Source organism: Siphateles boraxobius, unplaced genomic scaffold (genome assembly GCF_051911475.1).
Source record: "Siphateles boraxobius isolate OS27281-9 unplaced genomic scaffold, OSU_SipBor_1 8, whole genome shotgun sequence".
NCBI lineage: Eukaryota > Metazoa > Chordata > Actinopteri > Cypriniformes > Leuciscidae > Siphateles > Siphateles boraxobius.
In genome coordinates this window covers 41,275,307-41,295,857 of record NW_027509208.1, presented here as the reverse complement: position 1 = coordinate 41,295,857, position 20,551 = coordinate 41,275,307, and the positions used below count along the sequence as shown (strand labels likewise).

The 20,551-nt window shown below is 43.1% G+C and overlaps 1 protein-coding gene across 1 annotated transcript; it reads right to left on the bottom strand.

Moving 5' to 3' along the window:
• Positions 1–2,118: 2,118 nt before the first annotated feature.
• LOC143728679 (TATA box-binding protein-associated factor RNA polymerase I subunit A-like) lies at positions 2,119–18,378 on the bottom strand. Its single transcript, XM_077219523.1, has 10 exons — positions 18,087–18,378; positions 17,834–18,000; positions 16,266–16,379; positions 15,970–16,168; positions 11,210–11,325; positions 10,184–10,342; positions 10,041–10,107; positions 9,747–9,870; positions 2,593–2,747; positions 2,119–2,421 (listed from the first exon to the last, which is right to left on the bottom strand). Exons 1-10 carry the CDS (start codon positions 18,184–18,186, stop codon positions 2,273–2,275), a joined length of 1,350 nt encoding a protein of 449 aa, XP_077075638.1. The 5' UTR covers positions 18,187–18,378; the 3' UTR covers positions 2,119–2,272.
• Between the last annotated feature and the right edge of the window lie 2,173 nt (positions 18,379–20,551).

Below are 20,551 nucleotides of genomic sequence, written 5' to 3'. Positions count from 1 at the left end.
TCTACGTTTAATTACTTCAAAACCAGCGTTGTTCTGCTCATTGCTGAGAAATATGATGTAGCGATTCAGTAGCAAAGCTATTCTAATGAAAAAAGTTGTGAGGGAAAGTTGAAATGTTTGTGTGTGCTTCAATCAATAGCTATGTTTCCATCCAAAGTTGCGAATTTAATAACATTAACATCGCATAAAACATTTACGAATAAAGCAGCGTTTCCATCCAGTGACCCGAAGAGAACTAAATATTCACTTCCTGATAAACTGGTGCTAAATATCACTGAGAAAAGTAGGAGAAGCCACTATATTTAAATTACTTGCGTCTCAGAGCATTGCAGACCAAACGCAATAAACTTTCTCTATCTTGCTTTCAGAGGCGGAGTTTGCAAAACGCATTTCAGATGCTGTGCACCGAGACCGGCCCGCTCGCTAGTCCCGTTACAGAGTGCCGAAGTTATGACGTCACTTTGTAGGACAACTCGAAAGTTAGCGGCGCACGGGTTCCCTCGATCAAAAAAAGCTATGCATTTTCCCCATAGACTTTTGGAAAATCGCAAAAAATAAGATCTGTGTTCAACAAAGAGTTGTGACCCTTACACGTTTTGTCTATCAAAATAATCTTTACAAGTTAATCCAAAATGTATACATTTTGAAGCCTATATAAAGTTTAAAAAACCACAAGCAGACACAATAAAGTTGAAAAAACCACAAGCAGGTTATAACTGGTGTGTTTTATGTCATAGATCAAAACGTGAAAATATTTAGAGGCTTTGTTAACCACAGACCATATTTCAGGCGATTTAGCAAAAACCCATTCAAAAAACCCGTAGACTTTAGGGCGAGGGACCGGAAGTGCTAAAATTCGAACTCACTTCTGCGTTTTGGCCTACAAAGTGACGTTATAACTTCGGCACAAAGTCACATCATTTTTTTTAATGCGCCTTGAGGAATTTGTTGTGTAAATACGTTTCCATCGTAGTATATGCGCATGTTTTCTTATCGGATTAAAAATGTATCCGACTCAAACGTAGCCTGCTCCCACCAGACTCTCGAACATTTCATTTCAATTGTACATAGTACTGAAGGAAAATGTAAATTGAGCGGACGTACGTAGGAGGGCGGAGCCAGGCTAACTCAAACGATGCACATTTTTAGAATTTTTTACGTATCTTGGCGTTTCCATCCTGCAGCTTTTGAATCTGATATCCCAAAATACGCATAAAAGTAGGTGGATGGAAACACAGCTAAGAAATTATCTAATGTAAACAGCACGAGTTACGTATGCATGTGCGCGATAGTGTGTGTTTAATTAACTTGGAACTAATGGTGCATTTACGGTTTTATTGCACACCTTCCAGCCAATCAGAGTCGAGTATAGAGACAGACCATGGTATAAATATATATAAAATTATTTTGCGGGATAAAATACGACCTGGATTCACTGGTTAAATCCAAATTATGCAAAATGCTCCAGATGGGCCTGCAAGAATGACTTAAAATTCAGACTGAAAAGTTTCTGAGTTCTACATTAAAAAAACAACAGAAATGAGACATGAATCCTCCACAGAATTGAGTATTTCAGCATCCTTCACTTGCATGACTCAGTTCTGTGAGAGTTCTTCTGCTTAACAAAGCACTGACATCTTGCTCAGCATAAGTGTTCAGATGGTCATGATGAGCAACGCACGAAACCTTCTGTACATGACGAGATGCTCTTCGTTTCAAACACAAACCATGGATTTATTACATCCATCTGTCTGAGTCTGAGCTCGAAATCTATTTTTATACAAGTCGACCAACTTCAGTTCAGAGACAAAAAGTGCTGTTTCTCTCCTTTCAAATGTAATGTACAGTTTACTTAAAATTTAGTTTTTGATACAATTAAAACTAAGTTACTCGTGTTTACATCCTTATACATACACATTTTCTGCCAAAATTACCACCATTATATATATAATTTTATAAATATTTATATTTGTTTTATTTTAAATTAATTATATATATATATATATATATATATATATATATATACACACACACACACACAAATAAATAATGTAACCAGCTTCAGAAACGCAGCATTTGCGCTCCCTGCTGGTCACAATCAAGACCGACATCATCAAGTTCATTGCATTTCCATTATTTTAATTCAAAGTGAAGCTCAACATGAGCAGATACACAGAATATAAAGAAAGAGTCTTGTGTCATACATGGACAACTATAACGTTGTCTGGTACAAATCTAGAAAACAACTAAGTTTACATGCTTATTATATATTTTACTTGGACTTCTTGGTCTCCATCTTTTTCTCCTCCTCCTCAATCTTTTCCTTCCTCCTTTTCTTCATCCCATCCCTGAATTTGCATTCATCTGTTTTACTTTCAGATATTCTCTTTAAGTTTTGAGCGTATCTTCTGTATTCTAAAACTGTGAAAAGAAAACAAAATGTTTAGGAACTTATTAAATATGTCAGGAATGGTCTAAAAACACACTACAGACTCCACACATAAACTGAGAAAGGTTTCTGTTCTGGTTCTACTGAGGACACTGAATGGAAACTTGATCTTTTCATCTGGAAAAAGGGAATAATGTACTTACAGTGTTCACCCAGAAGCTTTAAAACGTCACTCTTGATCTGCAGAAGATTGACGTTCTCCAGCATGTCTATCCTGGCTAAAGGGATTCTGAAGTGAAAGGAGAACCACAGCGATCGCCTGGCGTGCCATTCCTTCAACACCACCTCCTTACGCTTTCTAAACAAGTGCAAATCAACATCAGAAGAAACATTAGAGATGATGATGCTTTTCACATGTTCATCTTTCTTTAGTGTGTAATGTTGCAGTTTGAGCACAAAGTCCCTCCAGCGGGAGTTATTCTCTATATCAGTGTCACTAATTCATACGCCGAATATGATATGGTAAGGGGCGGGACATTTCCTAAACACACTCCAGGGCATGGAGGAAAAAAATTCTAAACTTTTTCGCTACTATTCGCTAGCACTGGTGCTCCCAACTTCAAAATGTTAGGAGCATCACAACAAAAATGTTCATATCCTGAATTCTTTGCCACACACTCGTGCCGGCATTTCTTGTGCTTGGCACACTCCTTGAGATATACATCACCAAAAGGATTATTAGGAACACCTGTTCAATTTCTCATTAATGCAATTATCTAATCAACCAATCACATGGCAGTTGCTTCAATGCATTTAGGGGTGTGGTCCTGATCAAGACAGTCTCCTGAACTCCAAACTGAAGTCAGAATGGGAAAGAAAGGTGATTTAAGCAATTTTGAGCGTGGCATGGTTGTTGGTGCCAGACGGGCCGGTCTGAGTATTTCACAATCTGCTCAGTTACTGGGATTTTCACGCACAACCATTTCTAGGGTTTACAAAGAACGGTGTTAAAAGGGAAAAACATTCAGTATGCGGCAGTCCTGTGGGCGAAAATGCCTTGTTGATGCTAGAGGTCAGAGGAGAATGGGCCGACTGATTCAAGCTGATAGAAGAGCAACTTTGACTGAAATAACCACTTGTTACAACCGAGGTATGCAGCAATGCATTTGTGAAGCCACAACACGCACAACCTTGAGGTGGATGGGCTACAACAGCAGAAGACGCCATCGGGTACCACTCATCTCCACTACAAATAGGAAAAAGAGGCTACAATTTGCAAGAGCTCACCAAAATTGGACAGTTGAAGACTGGGAAAATGTTGCCTGGTCTGATGAGTCTCGATTTCTGTTGAGACATTCAGATGGTAGAGTCAGAATTTGGCGTGAACAGAATGAGAACATGGATCCATCATGCATTGTTACCACTGTGCAGGCTGGTGGTGGTGGTGTAATGGTGTGTGGGATGTTTTCTTGGCAGACTTTAGGCCCGTTAGTGCCAATTGGGCATCGTTTAAATGAAAAGCAGAGTTATCATCCAACTAGCCGGCAGAGGCGAGCTTTATATGTGGGAAAAAGTATAGAGCGGCTAGAAGGCGCTCAGTGTGACACAAGCACATACATAATATAGATACGAACTCATAGTTCTACTAGCATCATGCTGATAGTACATTGGAATGCAATGTCGGGACCTGTAGGTTGTAAAACCTGATAAATGTGAACGGTGAGGCCCAGCCTGCCGCCGCACAAATATCCTCGATCGGTATCCCGCTCGACCATGCCCAGGAAGAAGCCACACTCCTGGTGGAGTGTGCTTTGACTCCCCAGGGAAATTGAAGTCCCTTGGCTTCATAAGCCAGCGCTATAGCCTCAACTATCCAGTGAGAGATTCTCTGCTTTGAAACAGGCAGTGCTTGTCGAAAGCGCGTGCAGGTCGCCCACTCTCTTGACCGAGGCTAGTGCCAGCAAGAGCGCAGTTTTGAGCGAGAGCTGCTTAAGGTGCACGGTTCGAACGGGGGCCCTTTAAGAGCGTCTAGGACAGTAGCTAGGTCCCAGATCGGCACTGAGGGGGGGCGTGAAGGGTTCATCCTCCTAGCGCCCCTTAGGAAACGAATACTTAGGTTGTTTCTTCCCAATGGACGTTCCATCACAGGGTCGTGTGACGCTGTGATGGCCGCCACATATACTTTGAGCGTGGAGGGGGTGCGGCCCGCCTCCAGAAGCCCTTGTAGAAAAGCGAGTACGTTCGTAATCTCGCATGTTTCAGGGTTCAGGCCCTCGGCGTTACACCAGTCACTGAACACTTTCCATTTCTGGGCATATAAGCGTCTCGTGGAGGGCGCCCGTGCCTCAGCGCTCCACTCGTGAGGTTCCTGGAAACCCGTTTAGGGGCCATGCATGAAGGGCCCACAGATCGGGGCGGGGATGAAATATGGCCTGACTGAGGAGGTCTGGCCTCAGTGGAATCGGCCGTGGTGCAGATAGCATTTGCATCAATTCTGGAAACCAAGTTTGGTTCTTCCAGAGTGGGGCTATCAGTAGCACTGCGTTTTTCTCCTCTCTGACCCGACTGATGCACTGTGGCAGCATCGCGATCGGGGGAAATGCATATAAGGGGCGGCTCGGCCAGCTCTGGGCAAGCGCGTCCGTGCTTTTCGTGAAGAAAAGAGAGCAGTGTGCATTCTCCTTGGAGGCGAAGAGGTCGACCTCCGCCTCGCCAAAGATTTTCCATGACCACTGAATCGTCAGCGGGTTGAGAGCCCATTCTCCTGGGAGAATCTTGTCTCTGGATAGCATGTCTGCCCCTTGGTTCAGCGCGCCTGGCACATGCGCTGCTCTCAGCGAGTGCAAGTTTTGCTGGGACCATAAGATTAGTCTCCTGGCCATTGAATGCATGGAGCTCGACCTGAGTCCACCCTGGCGATTTATGTACGACACTACCATCATGTTGTCCGTTCGGACCAGGACGTGTTAGTTTTTTAGATGTGGAAGCAGGGCTCTGAGAGCCAAAGCGACCGCTTTCATCTCCAGGCAGTTTATGTGTAGGCGCTTCTCCGGGTTTGACCAAAAGCCAGAGACAGGCCTGTCCTCGTAAAGGGCCCCCCAACCTATTTTGGAGGCATCTGTTGTGATCATCTTTCTCCTTGTGTTCACACCCAGACTCACGCCTGACTGTTAACAGTCGGCGGCTATCCAGTGCGTCAGGGCTTTTATACAGCCGTGGTTCGCTCTGATTAAAAGGTGGCCAGAACGCCACGCGTGAGCAGGGATGCGGCTCTTGAGCCAGCGTTGGAGAGGACGCCTATATGCAACAACCCTAGCTGGAGTACGGCCGATGCTGAGGCCATGAGACCTAGCATCCTCTGAAACCGCTTGTGGGGGGCGCGCGCCCCCGCCCTGAATGATGTTGCAAGGCGCTGGATGGTGAGCGCGCGCTCTGATGAGAGACGAGCTGTCATCTGCATCGAGTCTAGAACTATTCCCAGGAAAGAAATCTTCTGGCTGGGAGATAGTATACTTTTTGCAAAATTGATCCTTAGACCCAGGCATTCTAGATGGCTGATAATCCAAGATCTGTGTGTTATTAACTGACTCTCTGATTGTGCTAGGACCAGCCAATCGTCGAGATAATTCAGTATTCGCACTCCCCTTCGTCTCAAGGGGGAAAGTGCTGCATCCATACATTTCGTGAATGTACGGGGAACCAGGGACAGGCCGAACGGATGTACTGTGTACTGGTAAGACTGTCCCTCGAAAGCGAATCTCAGAAACGGCCTGTGATGAGGCGCTATTGGAATGTGAAAGTAAGCATCTTTCAGATCCACTGAGAGAAACCAAACTCCTGGGCGTACTTGCGCGAGGATATGTTTGGTTGTTAACATTATGAACGAGCGAATCATTAGTGCTTTGTTCAGGTGTCTGAGATCTAGGATGGGGCGGAGACCGCCATCCTTTTTCGGGACGATAAAATAGCGGCTGTAAAAACCTGCCCCGCTCATAGAGGGGGGAACAGTTTCCACAGCACCCTTTTCTATTAATTTGCGCACCTCGGTGCGTAGAACATGTGAACACTCCTTTCTTACTTTCGTCTCGACCAGAGTCGTAAAACGTGGTGGTCTTTGAGCGAACTGGAACGAGTATCCTTGCTTTATTATATTCAACACCCATTTCGGCATATCTGGAATGTTTTCCCATGCCGCTGCAAGTACAGATATGGGCTGAATACAGGCTAGGGGCGGGCCGCTGTGACGTAGGGACCCGGCCAGCGAATCGCCTGAGCTCGTAGCTCTCAGAGGCGCGTGCGCGCGATGAGCAGTGAGTGAATGGGCGCGTGTGTTATTACAACACCGCGCGCTATGTCTGTAAAACTCGCAGCCTGAGCTGGGGCTGTGTTTGAAACTGTAGGGACACAGTGTTTATAAGTGGGGGTGCATAGACAGTGGTAGGCACACGCGTCACTTTTATAATGTTTCCCGCTTTTACTGGGAATGAATACATAACTGTGTGAACAGTGCTTGTGTGTAGTGGTGCATACATGACCGTAAGCACGTGATCTACATTCATGGGGCGTGCAGCTTGAGCTGGGAATGAATTTGGCACTGTTTTGACAGTATCTGGGAATGCACACTTTGTGGAAATGTGAACCCTTAGTGACACAGGCAGAAAAAGACTCTTTTTGTGTTTTCTGTGTGTCGCCGTAAAAACGGCATTTCTTTGCAGGTGAGCGAGCTCTGTGAGCGGCGTCGAGCGTCAGTCTGAGGCGCGGGCTGAGAGGCGGTGGGGGCTGCTCTAGCCCGCAACGGCTGTGGCGGCCTCTGTCTGCTCTGCGATGAACTGGAGCGTTTAGGCAGGAAAAGGCGCATAGCTTGTGAAGCGTTCTGGGCCTCAGTGAAGCGTTTGGCAAAACGTTTAACCGCCGGCCCAAACAGCCCGCTGGCGGAGATAGGCGCGTCGAGAAACGGGGCCTTATCCGCGTCCATCTCCGTCAGAGTCAGCCACAAATGGCACTCGAGAACAGTCAAATTAGCCATGGGCCTGCTGGCGCCCCTGCAGAAACCACTCGTCCAGTCGGCTTCGGGTTGGTTCTTCGGGAGAAGACAAATCGAGCCCGAGGTCCTCCACGGCCTTCAGGGGTTGCGGACAATCTCTGTATCCATGGTGGAGCCCCCACTCGTGTTAGTTAGCGTCGACGGGGCGGGCTCGAAAGCGGAGCCCGGCCAGTCGTCAGATGCGGCGTTGATAGACAAGGTGTCATCTACTCCCCCGTCGTCCTCGGACGAGCCGGAAGTCACAAGGCCCACCGCTCTGCTAGAGGGGTGTGGGTCTGGCTGAGTGAACTGAACCGGTGGTGGGGAAGACAAGAGCGGCGAAGCACGCGGAGACTGGCTCGGCTTGACGTCACTGAGCTCAGGTTCAGGAAGCCACTGTGAGCGGCGCTTTTTCTTAACGCGCGCCTCAAACAGAGGGGTGGCGGCGATGGGCTCCGCTCATGGCGAAAGCGGCGAAGCGAGCCCGCAGTGCGGAGAGACCCAGGTCGTCACATTCCGGGCATCCGCCCTTGGTCAAAGCAGCTTCTGCGTGGTCCCGGCCCAGGCAGCGAGCGCAGATGATGTGACGATCCCCGTCTGGAAGAAGGTCTCTGCACGACGCGCAGGAAGGCATTTGAAACAACGCCTCGTAAAATTGCTCTTTTACAAATGTCGCGGGGCGAACAGATGTAAAATACTTGCGTGTAGCGCGCCGGATGGCTCAGTAGGATGGCGTTCGAAGGTGGCTGAAGATGCCGACGTCCTCGTAGCAATCCCGCTGGTATGCTTTTCCACGGCGGCGAAGGCTTTCAATAATCCGGAGGATCCAGCAAAGAAGGTGTTCGCTGAAGGAGATTAAATCTAAAGAACTCTCATGACGAGGCGCCCAATATATAGCTCTTGGCCACGCCCATCTTGGCGGGCTCTGACACAAGCGGGCGCGAGGCGCGCTCATTGGTCGCGCATTCAGGGTCGCCCCATCATTGGTTCGAGCAAGTTGCCGCAGCACAGCCAATGACCGAGCTCCTTCGCTCATTGCTGTCTGCTGTGCAGCTGCAATGCGTTTTACATAAAGACTTCAATATTCTCGAGAAAAGGAGTTTTTCCCATAGCGTAAGCTACTTACGCAATAGGAGAGACCTCTCGAAAGGGAAATCTTTCCTGGGAAGCAAGACAATGCCAGGCCTCATTCTGCAGATGCTAAAACTGAGTGGTTTCTAGACACTCTGCACCATAGAAGGGATGTGCCTGCCTGTTTACTGCAGTCCAGATATGTCTCTTATGGAAAATGTATGACACATCATGAAACGGAGAATCAGGCAACGATGACCACAGACTGTTGAGCGGCTGTCTTGTATCAGAGATACAAAAAAAAAAACAGTCTCGACCAGTCGAATCATGAACGCCGAGCCAAGTGCGCTGAACTGTGTTGGAATCTCATATGGTCCGTTGTTTCCGGGAAAAGCACAAACTCGAACCATTTTTTTCTCGTTAATATGTACACGTAGCCTACTGTTCGTTCACCTTATCACAACTTCTGGCTCATTCACATCTCACCAGCGCACTTGGCTCGGCGTTCATGATTCGGCTGGTCGAGACTGTTTTCCAAAGATGGCTCCTGCCTATATACATGAAGTGTACTGTCTTTATAAAATATCTTCTTATTAAACTGTCTGTCTTAAGTGCTTTGTGCAACGGTCTGATTTAGATGTCTATCTAATCTATATACCAGTACTTCTCAAAGTCCGGACTCCGGTCCGGATCCGGAGGGAACTCAATCCGGACCTGCCTCCATTTTGTATTTCAAGAGCACTAATTGTGTGTAAGGGATTAAAAGTGTAGATTTCCTACTTTGATAAATGCATCTTAAAATCATTTGTTTTTTTTTTAATGTTTTTTTTTAGATGGTCCGAAATTAAAACGAAGGCGAGATATTTAGAGTTTTCCTCTGTGATTTAGTTGCCATGACATCCAGTGAGACTGTGTATGACTTTTGACGTAATCGTTCCGGGAGTCTCCCGCATATTGATAGCGGCTCCCTGATGCCCGCAAATCAGTTCAAATCTCCCAGAATCTATAACTCGCGAGCTCTAAACCGTGTAGCGCGCGCACGACAGAGAGGGAGAGACCTTACGTGTGTGTGCAAATGTGCGTGTGTGCCTCATGAAGCGCATGTAAGCCCCATCCAACAAATCTGTCATTATTTTCTCACCCTCATGGACGTTGAAGCCTAAAAGTTTGTGTAATAAATTCTATTTTGGATGAAATATTTTATTTTCTAAAGCTACTTTTAGTAATGTATATTAGATGCTTTTCTCATTTACCAAAACTTACTTCTGTTTGAGTAACTTTATAATGTTCTGAAGACAGGACCAAGCCTTCATGTCACATTTCCAACTGGAAAACTCCAGAAGGTCCATTGAAACGGTGAGAGCTTCTTCTATATCACTCATGTGATCTGGAAAAAAAAAAAGCATAAACTGAATTAAATCAAGGCTGTTTTACATTACAGTTACTGGTGGGTGATAAAACTAGCAAATAAACCCACCTCGAGCCACCCAGAACATCTTTATAATCACACAGCACCATGCTAAAAACCAATCAGAAATGTCTAGTTGTCATACGTACTGTTGCTCAGCAGGAGAGAGCAGAGATCCAGCATCAGTTCATGACTCGGGACTAAAGAGTGCAGAATCTGAGCAACAGAAACCAGAATAAATTAATCATTTTAATCAGAAACTTTATATCTGATTGGCTGAACCATTTCATACCCTTAATGAACTGATGAGTTTGGCATCTGGGGCATTGTGTCTCTTGAGGAACTGGTACAGGTACACATGAGCATTGGGATTGGTTGGGAATTCCTTGTTGTAAGCGTAATTCTTCAGAATCTGCAGAGCGCCGTCCTCATCGTCGTAAAACTCCAGCATCTGCAGCGGATGATACATATAGACAGCATTAGATAATGCAGAGACGACTTTATCAATACAAACATGTACGAGTTACTGTCTTACTTTCTGTTTACAAGTTTGGGGTCAGTACATTTTTTTTTATATAAAAAATACTTTTATTCAGAAAGGACACATTAAACTGATCAAGTGACAGCAAAGACATTTATAATGTTACAAAATATTTCTAATTCACATTTAATATCAAATAAATAAATATTAGAAGGATTTATAAAGGATCATGTGACACTGAAAATCGAGGTTTGTTCACAGGAATAAATTACATTTTACAATATATCCACTTAGTTATTCTCATAGTTATTTTAAATTGTAATAATAATTTGCTGTTTTTACTGTATTTCTGATCAAATAAACGCAGCCTTGGTGAGCAGAAGAGAGAAAAAAATCCCAAACGTATGTACATTGTGAAGAAACCGAAGCATATAACAATATTAAAATTGTCCATATGATTTGTGGGTTATATTCCAAGTCTTTTAAATAATATAATAGCTTTGTGTAACAAATAGACTGAAATGTAAGCTGCACTCACAAAATCTCCTTTGTGCATGTACATTTAATTAAAATACGACTTATTTCAGTTTGTTTCTCACACAAAAATACATCACATGACCTCAGAAGACTTGGAATATATTGTACATTTTTATGAGGCTTTTTTGGCGCTTGTTTGATTGCACAATGCTGTGTGAAGACTCTTCAAACAAATCTGCTTTTGTGGTCCACAGAGTTTTGAACATTACAAGTCTGAGTAAATGACGACAGAATTGTCATTAAACAAACCCTTTAAACAAAGATAATCATCAAATTGCACAAGGTAAGATAGTGTCTCACATTAATGTAACTCAACACAAAAGGGTCCCAGACTCCAGGCTGACTGATGATGTCCTTCAGGGTCACAGAAGCATATCTGAAGTAGCTGTGCATCTCATGGTTCCTGCTCGCCTCATCTGATACCAGAAACATGGCCAAGAATGCATTAAACTGATTAAAAGTGACAGTAATTTGTAACTTTTATGCTGTAATTTTTAATTTTCTATTCAAAGTATTTTGAAAAATTTAAAGTATCATGGTTTCCACAAAAATATGAAGCAACACAACCATTTTCAACAATGATAATAATCAGAAATGTTTCTTGAGCAGCAAATCAGCATATTAGAATGATTTCTGAAGAAATGAATTCAATTTGAAAGAGGACCTATGATACTTTTTCACATGTTCAGCTTTCTTTAGTGTGTAATGTTGCTGTTTAAGCATGAAAAAGCTCTGCAAACTTTCAAAGCTCAAAGTCCCTTCTGCGGGAATTATACTCTGTATCAGTGTCACTGTTTCTGAACTGCATGAAACGCCTCCATGGTAGTCTTGAGTTTTCTTCCAAGAACGAACATGTCACAATATTCATTTAAATCATTAATATGTAGAATAAAGGGGTGGGGCTTGGTTGAGTTAGTTAGTAGTGTGTTAAACTCACGGTTATGGTAAGAGGCGAGACATTTCCCAAACATGTGCAAAGCACTTGACTAATCACAACACTCTGGTCCACCCAACCAATCAGAGCACACTGTGCTTTTTGGAAGGAGGAGCTTCATAGAGACAGGAAGTAAACAAAGGGTTACTGACAGAGTGGGAAGAGAGGAGCTGCAACAATGTCAAATAATGTGTTTGAACATTCAAGCAAGAAAACTTATTCTAGTAGAACCCAAAAACAAAATCAAGACTTTGAAAAAGGGCATATTAGGGTCCCCTTTAAAAATATTCATAAATTTTTTAAAAAATCAGGAGGGAACGGAGACGTTATGTCAAAATTGACATATTGGGGTCTCGCCTGGGAGCCCAATCACCTTCGTGCAGAAACAAAACGAGCCAAAGGATATTGGCCAGTGAGATTTTTATGTAGAGCCAGTCCTACACGGACAAATGGGTATATAAGGCCGGCTCGCACTCACTCATTCATGTTTTGCTGAGGAGCCAGACAGGGATCCCAAACATTCAGTGGTGGTTCCGGGTTTTCAAAGGGGGGACGTAACGTCTCTGTTCCTTCCATCAGGGAATGAGGGTTACACCAGAAACCAAGACGTTCCCATTCAGTCAGACATATTCGACGTTACATCCATATTGACATATTGGGGTGCCTATGGTAAGTGCCAAAGCCACTAAATTGTTACGTGTTGGAGACACAGATGCTGGCAAGCTGTAGGGTGCTCCTTTGGCAACTGCCCCCACATGGTCTTAACCTACCCAGCGCCCCATTAAAGCCCAAGGAAAATTAGTCCTCCATACCAACAGGATGGAAGGGGCAAGGCCTATCCTGGAGATTTCTCTTATTGTGATGTTTCACGGGAAGAGTGCTTTGGTTCTCAATTGCCATTTATTTTACAGTCATGACCAGGGTTTGCAACGCTGTAAAAGCGTGCCTAGTCCAATGGAGAGGGACACTAAGGAGGCCACACCCTGCGGAAGGGAAGTAATGTGTGGCGGATACACATATGGACTGACCCGTGGGGCATTGCTACATATATAAGATCTCTGCTCCTGTCTGGCCAGGGAGGTAGCTACTACTGATGCAGAGACAGGGCAGAGCAGAAACTGCCCAGGGTATAACAAGGGTTTACCAATAGGGAAACGGTACCGTGGAAACTACACATATGGGATTACCAAGGGGGAATCACAGCATATGGATATCTAACCTAGTACAAGGACTGTCCGACCGGAGGCTCAATCCTCCCAGGCCCGCGGATTCACGGGCTTGCCGAATGGGGAACTCATCTGAAGAGCAAAGTAGGCGCTGATATGCCCCCACTTGAGGGGAATGGCGCTGCAAGCGAGACACCAAGCCAGCCTTCCCGCACATTAACTGTTTGTACCCAACACACGGTAAGAAACCAGCTCAACTCGGAGATTGTGAAAATCTTGTGAAGCCCATAGCTCTGCAGATGTCTGCCAGAGCGGTGAGCCCTCACTCTGAGGGGGCACGGCTCGCCTTGGGACTGGTACGCCAAGGCGATTCTATCCTCTAGCCAGTTGGCTAACCTCTGCTTGGAGACGGCCTTTCCCATCTGCTGACCTCCAAAGCAGACAAAGAGCTGATAAGAGCTTTTGAAGCTCATGCTGTGCGAGAACAGTGGGTTTGTCTTTTCTAGTGGTAGCGCTTGCATGTTCACTACTTGGTCCCTAAAGGGAGTGGTGGGAACTTTGGGCACATATCCGGGCCAGGGTCTCAGGATCACGAGAGACCGGGCCGGCCAGAACTCAAGGCACGGTTCTCTGACCAAAAAATGACTGCAGGACCCCCACCCTCTTGAAGGAAGTGAGCGCGGTCAAGAGCACTGTTGTTAGAGACAGGATCTGAAACTCAGCTGACTCCAGCAGCTCAAAGGGGGCTCTCTATAGACTAGAAAGGACCGCAGAGAGGTCTCCCAGGAGGGGATGAAGCGCGGCCTGGGAGGATTTAGCCATCTGGTGCCTCTCAGGAACCTGACACTTACCTGGCTCCGTGGGTCGGCTAAGCTAGGGAGGCGCCAGGAAGCACTGCGCCATCAAAACGCAAACTTCCTGCTTGTAGCTAAACAAGCTGGGACCAATGAAGCGGGGTGTCACTCACTGCAGACCACGCCCAGTATGGACCAGAGGCTGGATAAATAAACTGAAACTGGAGGTTTTCCACCCGTCCCTGTGCTCCATCCACCTCTGGGCCCCCCCATCTTAAGGCTGCTTAGATGGGCGCCTTGAGGGTTTCCGCTAGCCTGTATGGGCTGCGTTGCTTTCCTGCTGGGGACTCGACTGGGTGGCCGGGTTGACAACTCCGGTCACGCTGGAAGTGGTGCAGACAGCACAGGGGGACACCCTCGGCAATGAGCAGACAGGGGGCTGGTCTGCGGCGGCCTGGTAACAGTGGTGTCATCCCAGGGCAGGATACTTTATGGCCTCAGTCTGCTTCTGGACAGCTGAGAAATGCTGGGCAAAGTCCCTGACAGTGTCACCAGGGATTCCTCAAAAGCAAACTTTGTCACACATGGACACATGCTCTCACAGTGAGATCATAAGCCATCCATGAACAGTTTCTCAGCATGCTCTCGGCCCTTTAACTGATGGACTTCAACTGCGATTGGGTTTCTACGATTCCCGCTGGTGCGCGGAGATGGTGTGTTCCACTCTGCCGCTTGTTGTGGTGCTTCATCCGGCCTACCTGATTCCACTGGCCTGTCTACCTGACCGTGTTTGTAGTGTGGTTGCTGCGGACAAAGCATCTTTGTCGGGAGGATTTTGTGGCGTCATCGGGAGTTCCCGTTTGCTGTTTGGAGTTCTGGAGTTCGTACTCATTCGGGCTGTGTGGCATTCGAGATGAAGTTTGACGCGGATTGCTCGTTGTACCCACCTGATGAGGGACTATATATATACTTCAGATATTTGTGTATTTTTCATCCTGGTCTATGCATCTGATGCCGATTCCATGATCATCTGTGTTGTTTGATGGTTATATTGTTGTTTCTTGTATTTGTCCTGTTTTTAATGCATTTATGTTTATTAATTGTAAAGCGCTTTGAGCCTGGGAAAAGCACTATATAAATTAAACGTATTACTATTAACCGTGCAATGTTCTTTCAGGAAGGATATCACCACTGGATGCACCCTTATGCCGACAGGAGAGATCTTCTCTTGAACACAGGGTTCCCACGCCTTGGTTAACTTCAAAATTAAAGGACCTTTCAAGGACTTTCCAGGTCCAATACCCTCAAATTCAAGGACTTAATGTGGGGGCACATTTCACGTGAGAGCAAGGTTACATCGTGTTACCTTGTAAGAACGTCATGGCAACATACAACACAAAGTACCTCACGCGGAAAACACTTAACTTAACGTGTAAATGCGTGTAACTAACGTAAATCAAGCAAGCTAGTATTCATATTGCATAGAATCAGAATCAATTTTATTGCCAAGTAGTGTTGTGCACATACAAGGAATTTGATTTGGTAATAAGGTGTTACCGAGGCTGCTATAATCAGCGCCAACGAAGGCCACGAAGTGTTGACGAAATAACACATTAGCAGACCGGAGGGAATCATTTTTCTGAAAATTTACAGAAAACTTCTTGCACAATATAAATTCAAGCACTTTCAAGGACCTGTATCTATGTATGTTTATTTTCAAAAACTTTCCAGGGCCTTGAAATCTTTTTTTCATATTCACAAACTTTCAACGACTTCAAGGACCCGTGGGAACCCTGTGAACAGCTCTTTAAAAATGGAAATTTTGCTCTTTCTGCAATGAGAAAACAGCTTTTGTCAAAGGATGACTGGAAGAGAGTGATTGCCGTACAAGCCCACTCGGCTCGGAAGCAAAGTATGAATGAATGCGAGCCATATTTACCAGTATTTCCCGGTAAGAGTGGCTCGGCATGCAGGTCTCATTGGCCAAATCCATTGGCTCATTTTGTTTCCACTCAAAGGTGGCAAGAACCCAGTATGTCAGTATCAACGTAACATTGAACGTGACTGATTGAATGGGAACACTGTTTCATCATTAAATATAGATGCTAGAAAGACCCATTTTTTATTGTCAGTTAATTGTTTCACATTACTCAAATATCTTCCTACCGGTTCCAGCTGTAGAAGACTTCTTCTCACACCACTTCAAGTAATCTAGGAAACCACAGTAGCCACGGATGATTTTTTTGGTGTCACCCTGAGCAATCGAGAAGTTGCCATATCTCCAGCTCTCTCCGATGGACAGCTGCCGCTTGGCTTCTTCCATCTGTCCGTTTAGTAGGAGATGAAAGCAATGCTCCAAACAGATCTACAACATTCACAAGACATAATGATTAAAATGCATGCATTGAATGCAGTGTAAATGTTGTAAAGGGGAGGTTTGGGCTTCTTAACGCAATGCATACCTTTGGGAAGTTTTTGACTCCATTGTTTTTCAACTGTTCATATACAGCGTTGAAATCTTCAGCGGTGGCGTTAGGGAGATGATGCAGAATTTCTGTGCCTATTCTCCATGTGATCTGATGGACAGAATTATGCAGTCAGCTGAGAAACACTTCATGCGTACCGTAGCAAACACACACGACAGCAACAAAAACAAAATAGGAGGATCCAAAAGGAAAACACAAACAAATAAGTCAGGCCAAAGATGATCACATGGTTTTATGATAAGAAAAATGCATCGCCTAAAAAAAAGCAAGTACGCATCCAATTCCTTTATACTTACAAAACAATGTCTTATTTAAAATTTTATTTAATTAAATAATATTGAACAAAATATGGTAACAACCCACTTCTATTAACTTTAAAAGCTCATATTATGGCAAAGTAGTGCAAATGATGACTAAATAAACTAATAAAAGAATAGATTAATTTCAACCAATCAAAAATATAATTCACCATTATTAATAAGTAAACTTCTGCAGTTTATGTTGTTTTATTTATTTGAATGATTTTATATTTTTCTATGAAACCATTAAAACACCATACATTTCTATCCAAAGATATTTTTAATATTCCTTTAAAAAGACATGACAGACACTCCAGTCAGAAATTAGTTAAACAACTTTTTTTAAACAATTATCCTCATGGGATTAGGCTTGTCAATCAATTAATCTTTGTCCATCTATCCATCTAACTATAACCTACCTGGGCACTAATTTCAAACCATCAACAATATGACTCACAATTGTTCATGGGTAAACTTCAATTTAAAACATGCTACGTGAAATAAATTATTTGTAGGTCATGAGGAATTAATTAAATTGTGTATTGCTTAGAAGCAACATTATGTGACAGGCTACATATGCGATGAACAGTGTCACAATAGGGTCATTCAGTGTCAAATCAACCTGAGGTTGAAATTTTGAAGAAGAAAGCCAAAATATTAAATGTCATGAATGTATATTTACTGAGTAATCCACTATTTTGTAGAGAGGGTCAAAATTAAATTTTTCACATGAGATTTGGAGCCAAATTACAGGGGGGGGAAATGCCTTTAGAAAAATGGCAGTATCATTACTTATTATGCAACAAAGATTGTAAAAGTAAACAGACTTAAATAATAGACCTACCAATCTCTATGTATGAATAAAGTAATGATGATGCCATCTTTCTAAAGTCATTTTTACCCCCTATAATTTGGTACCAAATCACATGAAACTGTCATTTTTAACCCCACATCCACAAAATAGTGGATTATTCAATAAATACACAGCCATAACATTTAATATTTTGGGTTTCATCACTATATGTTCGTCTTTATTGAGAGAAAATATGAACAAAATCAAAAATTTGGGCTGGTAAAGTTTCAGAAATGTGGTTGATTTAACTTGGAATGACACAATAGTGACTATACATAATGTAATGTTTCATCAAAGCAAGACAACTGTATTAAACATTTTTATACTGATATCATAACATGTCTCTAAGAAGCTTATAAGTCGGCTTGACAGAGTGTAAAGGGCTGTTGTACTTCAGACGCCATTGGATGCACTTTAATGCTATTCCTGGCCTCCAGTGCCTGAATGTACGAGTTGTAATAAACCGCAGCCTCCTGCCAGTTATGAAGCAGCATCGCATCTCTGATCCGCTTCAGACACTTTCTGTTCGACTTGAGGAAGAAGATCTCTGTGTGAACTCCTGCACAATAGAAAAAAATAATCAATGGGACTGAGCTGCTTTTACCACATAAACAACAAGTTAATATGATATCTCCAGAGCATTACCTTTGTCGTTCTTATAAAAGTGTAAGTTAATGGGATTTTTAAGCAATTCCCAATTTGTCCTTTCATCCTCTGGAAAAACATCAGCCTCTATATCATCCATGGCTCACTGCTTTACGGAGACTTGCTTTCCTCTTCACCGTATTATGAAGATGTGACAAAAAAAATAATTATCCTTTTCAATACACGCTTTGCGATCGTACGACTCAACACGTGGACGTGGGAACAAAACTTTCTCATAAAAAAACAAGCCGGCTGACAGCGCCACCTGCCGCACGGGCGGACGATAACACTGAGTACGAGCAGGCTGTATGAAAACTGATTTTTCAAGTGAAATATAGAAGCATACTGTTTATACACCTTGTATTGAGTAATAAATCTATCTATATATCCATCTATATATAATCTATCTTATTCTGAATCTGAAGGATTAAAGTCTCTGAGATCTACATTGAAAAACAGCAGGAATGAGACATGAATCCGGTCAATTATTCTGCTTATAGTATGATCGCCAAACCTCTAAACACTGTTCAGAACGATGATGCATTTCAAGACATAACACTTGTGTGGGACTAATTTCTTACGCATCTCATCCCCGCTAATACTAATAGTTTTAGGAAGATATTAAGCATGTATGAATTACCTCAGTATGTGTGTCTCTCAACAGTGTCCTGCATCTCTACTACTTCTGCGAAACTGTAAATTAATCTGCTTCAAGAACAGGGCCGTTATTACCTCGCTAGTGAGAAATGTAATTATACTTTTAAGTTTCTATTTACTATTTTTCTGATAAAATCATCAGAGCAGCGCTGACAACAATATCTGTGCGAGGGTGTGTCTGTGCTATGTGTGTGTGTTTGAACGAAAGAGAATAAGTGCATTCTGTACATAATAAAACGTTATTTTGTGACAAAAACATGGAAATAGTTTGACATTTTTTGCCTATTGTTTACTATTTATTTGCTTGGTCAGAGTCGTTGTGGGTTTTTGGTTCTTCTACTGTTGAATTTGAAATCACTGAAATCATTTGGCGAAGTGATATAGAACTGTAATGCGGTCAAAACCTGCCTGGCACTACTTTAACTGTGCGTTTCCGTGAAAATAATGGCACACGTTAGAACGGACGTCAACCAATCAGATTCAACAGCCCCGTAGTGTGTGTGTGTGTATATATATATATAAACAGGTTTGGAGAGTTCACTAAGTGAAGTCAACTTAAGGTTATGCATCAGAAAAGAAAAAAAAGTGCAGTTTTTTGCTTTTGAGAAATTACTCTGAATATTAGATACACAATCTCTTTTGAAGAATATCATAGAAGGAATAAAAGACCAAAGATAAACAAAAATGAAACCTCAATAACTAAAAATTCACGGTAGAAATGTGACATTTACAGTAAAAAAAAAAAATGATTGAGATGTCATTTTGGTGGCTGTAACAGGAGGCCATTTGCACCATGGTCAGAACAAACAATGCCATTAGACTAAGGAAGATACAGAGGGCCATTATAGAAGACAACAATGTCTTTGAAAACATCCAATCTGTTAAAACCTCGTTCTCAACTATTGACAGGGTGCTGAAAACACACCACACGAGCATTAAACAGCTGTACGGAGCACCATTCGAATGGAGTGATGACCAGTTTGCACATGTAAAACATTATGTGCATACAGTAACTACATCACAGCAACATTTTAGTGATATATAGTACAGCAAGCATGACCTGTACACATTTTCAATGGCCGTAGAAGAGAAAGAACATGTAATATGTGTAACTGTATCTTGTCTAAAAAGAAAATGCGTGTAACTCATAAAACTAATTTTGTGTGTTCTGAGTTATAATGGAGTTCGAGTCTAGTAAACCATCTCACAACATGATGATCGTGGATGAGACTCTGGCTTCAACCGGAGTAAAATCAGAAGACATGTCATCGCCACAGAACGACTGTTGATTTGCCAGAGATTATCAGTATGTGTGCTGCTATTTCAGAGCATGGTGTCATTGGTGTGCAAACTCATGTTCCCCATATAGGCCATAAAACAGCATTTCCTCACTTATTACAGACCCTCTATCTCAGTTTTGAGATGATTTAGCAAAATATGTGGTCATTTGGGTTAATGCGAGACACTCTAATGTAACTTTTTTTTGTTTAAAATGTGTATATGCCATACAGAAGTGCAGGCTTGAGCATTTTCAATACAGTAACTGCAGTTATAGTTTACATCAGGTAATACTGACAGTGTACACGGAGTTATTGACAAAATGACTGAACTTTTTGATTATCTTGTGACTTATGAAACTAATATTTGTCATTCTGATGGAACTGATATGTTCATTGACATAAATACTTACATTTGGAAGATGAACTAAAGATTTTGAGTTACTAGCTTTTGCAGGTGATCCACTGTGTGCAAATGTTTGTACAAATTTTTGAGAAATGCATATATTAAGGATGACTCGAGAAATGTGC